The 9,700-nt window shown below is 41.8% G+C and overlaps 1 protein-coding gene across 1 annotated transcript; it reads right to left on the minus strand.

Annotated features, from left to right (window-relative positions):
• Nucleotides 1-750: 750 nt before the first annotated feature.
• On the minus strand, nt 751-9,700 carry slc35f1 (solute carrier family 35 member F1). Its single transcript, XM_085770379.1, has 8 exons — nt 9,504-9,700; nt 6,919-7,094; nt 5,415-5,542; nt 3,505-3,664; nt 3,234-3,390; nt 2,510-2,562; nt 2,264-2,418; nt 751-1,438 (listed from the first exon to the last, which is right to left on the minus strand). Exons 1-8 carry the CDS (start codon nt 9,596-9,598, stop codon nt 1,205-1,207), a joined length of 1,158 nt encoding a protein of 385 aa, XP_085626505.1. The 5' UTR covers nt 9,599-9,700; the 3' UTR covers nt 751-1,204.

The raw sequence follows: 9,700 nt of genomic DNA on the forward strand, positions 1-9,700 counted from the left end.
GTCAGAATGTGTTTCTCTGCTGGATGAGAGCTGACAATGACCGTTCTGTGCCTCTGAGTGCAGAATTGATGTTTTGATCTGTTAGTCATCGCAGACACAGTGCCAGAATGTGTTTCCCTAATGCAGAAAAATTACTGTTGCATGCGTTTAATTGTAAGGAGTATTCTGATCAGCTATTCATCACTGCCATGGTGTACTGTAAGTCAAAGTCAACATGTTTCTCTGCAAGACACATTTCATCACCTGACCAACATTATTGAAGTTCTTTGTCTGATTTCACCTGGTGGATGCAAGTGGCAATTCATATAAAAATGCACTTGTTCACTTGTGTGTTTCTCTAAATGCTGTTTTAAAGAAATCTTCATACTGTAAATGCTGATGCAGTCAAACTTTAGATGCGGTCTTGCTATTTCTGCACCAACCTACAAAATATCCAAAACATATATCCATACATCACTACGTTAAGTCATCTTGTCTCACTTCTGACTACAGGTGTAGTTCATTTTGAACACATGAAGTTATAACTGATGATCATTTACATGTTAAAGCCTTCCCTTGAATTAGGGAGAGGGGGGTGATGGGGGGAAAACTGCCCAGCAAAGCCCACGGCAATTTCTGACAATTCACGACAATTCCCGACAGTTGTGGGTGTTTCCTGCAAATTGTCATATGCAGTCGCAAACCTGAACTTCCACGACAATCTACAGTGCCGCTAACTGTCGAAAATCCCACTTTTCATGCAGTGTTAGATACACTGTAGATAAGAACAGAAATTAAAACAGTAAATGAATTGAATTCAGTTTTATCATATCCACAGGGAATAAGCACAAACATTCCTGATATATAAAAAAGAAAGCAGGAAATAAAGTACAATGACGTCATCTATTTACATGAATGATCATTTACAGTCACTACTGTCTACTCACAGTTTTTGATGGCAGTAAATGCAACACTTTCAATTGAGCTCTTTACATTCTGGTCATTCATTCACCAAGTACAAATACAAGTACATGAATTTGTTGTAACTCAGTCACCAAGCATGTGGAGCCTCCCTCAGTAGAGCACGGTGATCCACAGCTGCACTGTTTAGGGGACTGGGTGGGCACAGGCACCACTATTTCTCTGTGCTGAGCATGGAGACTGCAACAAACACACTGATCCACCTGGCGGACAGACTAAAACCCTGCCAGACCTCCCAGACAACTTAGGCTACACGCACAGGAAGCTGGTCCCCGGGTTCAGGGCCCAGGCTGGTGAAGGTGACGGAGGGCTCCAGGACTCCAGGACTAAGCAGGTGTGGGTCGGTGGCCGGCTGGATGCCCGTGTTCCTGAACTGCTTATACACCCGCGGATCCTGCGCCACATAGGTGGTTGACGAGGAGTAAACCACCAGGCCCAAGATTATGATGGAAAATGACAATAGATAGAGGCCAGAGAACTGCAACACAGAGACAGAATGAGTAGTACACCTCTGCTGCTTCATATCCTAAATAGTGTGGAAGCATCTGGAGGCTTTAGGAGGATTATAGCATTCATCATTAACTTTTGATCTTATAGAATCATCTGAAAATAAGGCTATTTGGTCTTTTCTAACACAAACAAATTAGGCTATGAATGAATTAAAGGTACATTGTGTAGGAATTACTCCCATCTAGCGTTGCCGTTTTACTAAAACACAAGCAACTCAATCATACTTTTCATGCTGCATTCACGTGAAATTGGGCAGACGGCAGACGGACAACAGGCAAAATAATACACGTGACAATATGTTGTCATGGCGATGTTGTATCGTTTACCTGACCCACGTTTTACCGGCTTTCTCTCGACTTCTGTGACTAAAATGACATCTGGTTTGTCACCGACGGCTGTCTGCCTGTTTGGATAGCTTTTAAAAAAGCTATCCAAACCTACCTGGCCCTATGTGAAAAACGTATTTCTTTTTAATGTTTAATTAAGTTTAAGGTTACAGCCAAGGGGTAGGGCTGCAGTCTGTAATCAAACTCACCACTAGATGCCACTAAATCCTCCACACTGGTCATTTACTGATCAGATATAATAATAAAGATGATTCTTATTTGTCTGTCGCAGGTTTTACTTCAGTCAAAAACAACCTGTGTGTGACTTACCATGGACAATTAAAAAAAAGATCAAGATCAAGTTGACACATTCTTCTTCCTTGTCTACACCTGGAGCCAACACACATCTGGCTCAATGTTGACCCTGCATGTTACCACATCAGTGCATCGCTGCAATGGTCTGTTACCTTGTAGTGAAAGAGGAGGAGGCCACAGAAGAGGCTGTACAGGTCAGCTGTGAGGAGAGAGAGGTTGACTGAGGTGGCACTCGTTCTTTTCATCACCACCGGCATGAAGCTGTACAGGGCGAACAGAAAGGCACTGGAGCCAATGTAGAGCAGACCTGCCGACACACAGAGTGAGCAGAGTATTTCATATGTAAACAATATAGCCAGGTTGTGTGTGTGCGTGTGTGTGTGCAGTCTGATTCTCACCTATCTGCCAGTCCCAGGACACCTTCAGCAGCTCCTTGTGTTCTATGATGGCCCTGCAAAGATCAAGCAAGTCTTGCTTATTTGATTTAACAAGCTTGAGGCTTCCATTTTCAGCAGAACAAGAGGTGTTGTGATCATCTGAAGAACCTGTAATGTGAAGTTTTTACTGTGTATTGTTTTTCTTGACTAAATACTTTTTTAGTATTTGATTTGTTCATCTCTGTAGTTTGATTAATTAATATTTCAAGATTTATTTAATTATATATTTTTGGGTAATGCTATATACTGTATACACATATAAATAGGTACTTTTATTTTTTTCAGTTGTTATTGTTTTTTATACTCTGATTAGTGCAACAACCAGCACTCATTGAGTTTATCACGTCAGGGCAACTTGTCACAAATGATCATTCTGCCCTTAACAATTTAAAATGCTACATAACAGTAGAATTTCCCTTTGGGGTTAATTAAGTAATTCTTATTCTTATTCTTATTCTTACAATGATGAGTCAAAATCTAAAGATCATCCATTTGGGCACAACAAGTAATAACTCAAATTACAGTAAAATGGAAATTGAGTGACTGCAATGTTCTTAGACCAAGAAATTGAAGTGAAAGCAAAAAGTGTGATGCCTCAGTCTCTCCAACTTGAGGCACTTATTCCTTCAGTTACTTTAGTATGGTACAGAAAAAAGCCTTTGTCTCTCCCCCCAGACAGACTCACAACTGGATGCCACTGAAGAAGGATCCAAAGAGTCCCATCATGCCGAGGAACTCAACCCGACTCAAGTTCTTCACAATGAACTCCTCACAGACGTTGGAGATCCCATACAGTGTTGCCCCTCCCAGAACCAAGAGATCCCCAAACAACTTCTGCTCTCCTACAGAGAGAAAAGAGAGGGAGGGAAACATGAGCAGGGGACAAACACACATCATCTACAAACACAACTAACACACAACATAAAAAAAGTGTGTATGTGCATACACCTTCTCACCTAAGCCTTGCTGCCGACCGAGTAGGATATCAGCTCCCACCATGCAGCCAATCCCCAACAAACACAGTCCGGCTCCGACAAAATGGGCAGCCTTGTACCTCACCAAAAGGAAAAACCAGGACAGCAACAGGACTACTGGGATGACAAAGCAGTCTAACAACTGAAAGAAAGACACAAAGCAAACATGAGTATATAGAGGTCTTACACAAATAGGGGTGTGGCAAATAGGGCTGCTCGGAACAAAAAACAAGATCCGCCATGAGAGGAGACTGCAAAATCCCACTAAGAAAGTCGAACCTTTGGCCAATCTGCCTTTTCCATCAAGGCCACTGGTGACTGGAACAGACTCCCAAACAACCTGAAAACTAACAAAAACTATAGCAGCTTCTACCTTGCTACAAAGAAATGGCTCCTGAGAAATCAATGTTAACACCATAGGTGGTGCCATCAGGTTTTCTGTTTATCATCATTATGACTTTTCTTTTGGTGCTTCTCTTCTAGCTGTTTACCTGAGCATTACAGATACACCTGTCACACTACCATTGTTGGTACGTAATTATTTCAGAAATCTCGTATTACCATTAACTGTTGTCTTCTTAGCTATATAAACTATGTCATTCTCATTATATTTTTTACGTTTTCATAATTGCTAACATTTCTATTACTATCTAGCCTAGAAATCTAGATGCACCCTAGCGGCAGCAAATATACATTTTAATGATATAGTCTGGCTTGTCAGGCTAATTACTATCATTTTTTTGTTTTTACTAATCTTGCTGCTATGAGCATTCTGCACTTTATCTACCTCAAATAAGAAAACCAGCACTTTATTCAAGATAACTGTACATTCTTGCCTCGCACTTTATGCCAAAAGCTACTACTGGCCCACCTTCTAGTGTTTTGTGTGTTCTCTGTGTGTTGTCTCCATGTTGTCCATGTGACTACCTGTGCAACTTGTGTGTGTATTGCTATGTGTTCACCTATGTCGTCCTATGCTCCAAGCTCCTCCTGTATTTTATTGTGATCTGTATTTGTGAATTTTATGTTGGGACTACAGATGGAAATTAGCTGTTGATGCTAAGTCTGGTACAACCATCTTTTCGTTGCTTTACAATTGATCGATGGTATTTTACACTGTCCTATATTAAACTAAACTAAACTTAACTAAATACCTCCATAGTGCCACCTACCCCTTGGTAAAGGCTCTTCGAATTGGGATTACTTTGTAGTAGGTGGACACAAATCAATAGGCATATAAAACACAAGAGCATCTTGTTGACAAACTGCTGATCATAATCCGGAAATGACCCCTGGGTTACTCCTTTTCTAACCCAAATATATTGGGATATCCCCATCGAAGGAACATTCATTTGTGTTCTGAGCATTTTCTATTCGAAAGGAATTTTGATCTTTTGAGTACAGGAACTACTTGTTGTAAACATGGCGAAACGCCCACACTAACACTGACCACATCTTCATACTTGCATAAAGTTCACTTGCAGCGTGAATTTCTATGGCATCTGCAATCACATGGTCTCTGGCTCCCTCTGGTGAAGACAATTGACAATACAAAGTTGTAAATCTGGTCTGCTGCCATTTGCTCTGTGTAAGACCACATTAATGCCTGAACACAGAGTCCTGCAGAACAAAAGTGTGTGACCACTTTGATTGGTGTCCTGCGAGCCCTTCAATTGGGCATATAGGCCCATTTATTGCCTGCTGCAGCTTGATAAACTCAGTAGCATCTTTTTCCCATCTCTCTCTCTCTCTCTCTCTCTCTCTCTCTCTCTCTCTCACACACACACACACACACACACACACACACACACACACACACACACACACACACACACACACACACACACACACACACACACACACACACACACACACACACACACAGTACTAACCTGTACACTGGAGAGTGTAGTGTACTGGTAGGCCTTCAGGACTAGGTAGTTGGCTTCGATGTCTATCAGACCCAGAATCATGTACTTCCACCAGCGCTGCTTCAGCATTGCCAGCAGGTTCCCCTCCCCTGGTCGACATACAGGAGAACACACACAGAACCCATCAACAGTGCATGGGTAACTTGCAATGTGAAGTTTACATGTAAACATTTTAATTGTGATTGTATGTGATTTATAGCTATTTTTATTTGAACTTCAGGTTGATTCATATTCTCTCTACACTGATGCAGATCATGCTATATGACAAAGAGAGGGACTGTGAACCACTGCATAGAAAGGGCAGCACCAGGCCCAAGTACCAGATGACCTGGAATTATCTTTCATGATTTATACACGTTTACCCAAGTGTGAGACTGAGGGAACCACTAACCAGGGCTCCACACTCACTACCACTCACAGTAAAGGTCATCGCCAGGTTGAAATGAAAAGATTTCATACATCACAATCCTGTCCTCACAGGTAATGTGTGTGAAAGTTTAGAGTTCTACCCAGAGACAAACTCCAGCATGCGGCAGGTACAATGACACAGATGCATACAAAGCTGTGAAGAAAAGGATAAGAGGTGAGGTGGTCAGCGTGTGCAAAGGATTGATACCATATGAAAACTATCATTTTCCCCCCTGGTGGACCTGGTGGTGAGTGGGGAATAGGACATATCCCACTCACCTAGACCAACCATCCAACCTTGCAGGATTTATCGAGGTGTTTTCTTGAAATCTGTCATATTTTTACTGGATCACTGAGAAAAAACTGAGAAGACAGGCTCAAAGCCTCTTGACTAGGTCATTGACCTGTTCTGGCTAGACTTCCACTACACTGAGATGGTTCTTGGTTGGTTCTTAAACCACAAATACATCTTCTGATGGATCGACACTTAAAGTCTGGTAGCTTTTCTGCTGTTTTGCTAACCCTCCTCCTGGCCATGTGCATTTGTTTACAACGAAGCCAGCTAGAAAGCAATCAATAACATGTATCATATCTGATTTTACAACGTGCATATTTGTGTAGTCTCATAAACAAGAAATTACAGGTTATGGGGCGCGTTTGAGTTGCGGTGCGCGGAGACAAGAGCTGGAGCACCGGGGCAGTGGCACTGATCTTGCAAGGTTGGTTTTCAGCCAAGAGACACTACGTAGAGGGCAGAGAGCCTCCATTCTCCTTTGTAACAAGTAACATGCCATTTATTAAATCATCACAATTACTCCAAAGCTGTTTAATTAAGATAAAAAGGGGCATAGTTAAGATACAAATCCTGCATAGTTCCTCTTTGAGGTAAAGCAGAGAAGAAGAGATAACTAATGATATTATAATGTTTTACCTCATATGTCACACTGGAACTTACAATGAAAATAATTTGTGTGCATGTTGGTGATGTCATCATTTAATTGGCGATAGCTCATTTTAGTGTACTTACTACATTATAAAAACACACAAATTTCCGTACCTTGCCGGACTGCCAGGGTGGTGGTGTAGACCAGAAACAGTAGGATGTAGTTGAGAAAGCCCTGGAATACCGGTGTGTGAGCATGGAAGTCATCAGCCAGGTACTTGCTGATCAGACTAATGGCACAAATTAACAAGGACAGGACCTGACCCAGGGCCAGGGTCACCAGCAGGTCCCTGCAGACACACAGACAGAAGTGTGACGTCAAATCATGATCATCAGGCAACATAACAGCAGCACACCGCTTCAGTCAGTTCATGTCCGTCATGTGACGAATAAACACAAGTACATTTCACAAATGCAATATTCAGTTCTTTGTGGAGAAAAGTAGTGAACACAACATCATCAGCTTTACAGTAAGCCAACATTTTTTGAGAGGACTGAATAGACGTACTACACACTGCATAACTTTCCAAAAATATAAACATGTGCAAAAAAGATTACAAAAGACTGAGAGAAACACGATCAATTAGAAAAATACATTTTAATGCAACATATGCAGTCATACTTTCATGATGCAGCACCTGAGTCAAATCAACAAAGGAAACTGCTAAGCTGCAGCCTTTCTCTCACTCCCTCTCTCTCCTTCACACACACACACAAACATGTGCACTCAGGCAGTGTTAGAGGCCAGTGAAGAGGTAACTTTTTTTACTGGGGTAGTGAATCTCAACACTACCTTTGCAAACAAAAAAGTGATTTGTGTTCTTCATTATTCACCTGGATTTCAACTGGTAGGAAAGCAACATTTGTTTTCTTCTTTGGTCATTGGATTTTCTTTTGATGAATGGGAATTAAAAAACAAAAGATTATTGGTTTATTGGATTTTAATTTCGAAATACACAAAATAAAATTGAAACACAAAGCATTCTTCTTTTTGAGTATCAAAGAACAATTAACAAACATTTAAAAACAGTTAGATTTTCATGTTCTATTTCATATAACGAAAATAAAATCACTTGACGACAGAAACAAAAAAACAAACATTTGACATTAGAAGTTATAATTTACAAGGCAAGGCTGTGGGCTGGACTGTCTATCAAGCTAGTTGATTGTCTTGCCTGGGTGCGGGATGGGACAAGATATTCTTAGGACCCCCATTCCTCTTCTGCCCCCACTTTTCGTCTGATATGCGTACAGATTTCTGTAGGCCTCGTTTTGCTATGTCTGAAATCATATCTGAGTAGATTTTGGCCTACAGAACTACAGACACACAGGTAGTCTACCAGTTCCAGTGGTTCCAGTGGTGATGTTTTTAATATAGCCTACTAATTCTCTAAAATTACAGACTAACACTGTAATTTTTTTAGTTTTATTAACCTAGTTTGTTTTTATGCGTTATAACTATGTTATTGTACATGGGGAAAAACATAGTATTTTAACATGAAATTACTGTACATAGATTTGGTTGTTTCCAAAAGTAAATAATGTATACTGTGAAATTACAGAGATTAATCTGAAAGGTAGGCCTATCTGATTTTTTTGACACATGTATGATACATGTATTTTAATTAATTTTGACTGTAAAAATCTACTCTGTAATTTTACAGTTATTGTAATTCTGTGACACAGTTATTTAGTGTACTACGGTATCTGGAAACTTTGCTGCCAGTGCTTTCACCGTTTTTTTAGTGTATTTCTCAGCTGTATAATTATATCACATCTTGCACTCTTTATAAAAATATAAGTTGATTTAGCCTACTGACACTGTTATAACTTGTCTGACTCGAGCCCAAGTTTCACATGTGTGTACTGCTGCCCAGGGCCGTTGTATAGGGGAGAAAGGTGATGATAATTCTAGGGGCCCAGCGCCCAGTAGGGCCCACAAAACACCCCAGTAGTCTAATCTTTGTATGACTGATTTATTCTGCATAAAACCCTGACTAATACTCATAGTAATGCTGCATTAGCATCAAAATAAAGTAGGCTAAATAAAAAATGATGTAGTCTATGAAAAAAAGTGGAAAAGTCAGGGTCATTCTTTCAGGGGGCCCAGAATTCCTAGCAACGGCCCTGGGTGCTGCCAATATGGGAGGACTCCCCCTGCCATCTGCCGTTCCTTCATCCCTGGGCTGTATGTGTGCCTGAGTGAGTGAGAGGGAGAGTGTGTGAGTGTGTGTGTGTGTGTGTGTGTGTGTGTGTGTGTGTGTGTGTGTGTGTGTGAGTGAGAGAGAGAGAGAGAGAGAGAGAGAGAGAGAGAGAGAGAGAGCATACAGAGGGAGTGTGAAGACACCGTGTGAGTGAGGCCAGTGGATGGAGGTATAGGACATTGTGCAGCAGTCTGGGCAGCCTGGTGAACCGTCCGTGGCAGCCTCCTCCTCCTCCTCCTACTGCGCCGCATCCAGGTTCTGCCCTGGTACCAGGGCTTCAGGAATGCCCCCACTTCAGCAGACACACACGACGTTATGTTCATGCAGGGGTGATGCTGTGTGGTTGGATGGATCTGTTGACATCTGTTGCACAACATTTCTGCTGCAGCACCAACTCTGATGTTACAGGTTGAAGGCTACATGAAACAAAAGGAAAAGCACTTACCCTCCCCCACCGGCGGAGAAAATGGAAACAACTGCTCAGCATCACCATACCTGGTTAACACCTTCCTGATTCGCTTGTAGAGGCTCGGTGCAGGGCTACCGGTTCCTCTGGGAGCGCTCTCCACTGTGGAGACGACAGAAATCATCCTGCCTCAGACTGCACCGGGATCAGTGCATTCTGATCCGAGGTGTGCACTGGAGGAATAGAGGATGGGGGACAGCTCTCCTCAGCGGTCGACAGAGACGCG

The sequence above is a fragment of the Trachurus japonicus genome, chromosome 24, assembly GCF_045865225.1.
Source record: "Trachurus japonicus isolate A0001 chromosome 24, Traja_1.0".
NCBI classification, from domain to species: Eukaryota; Metazoa; Chordata; class Actinopteri; order Carangiformes; family Carangidae; genus Trachurus; species Trachurus japonicus.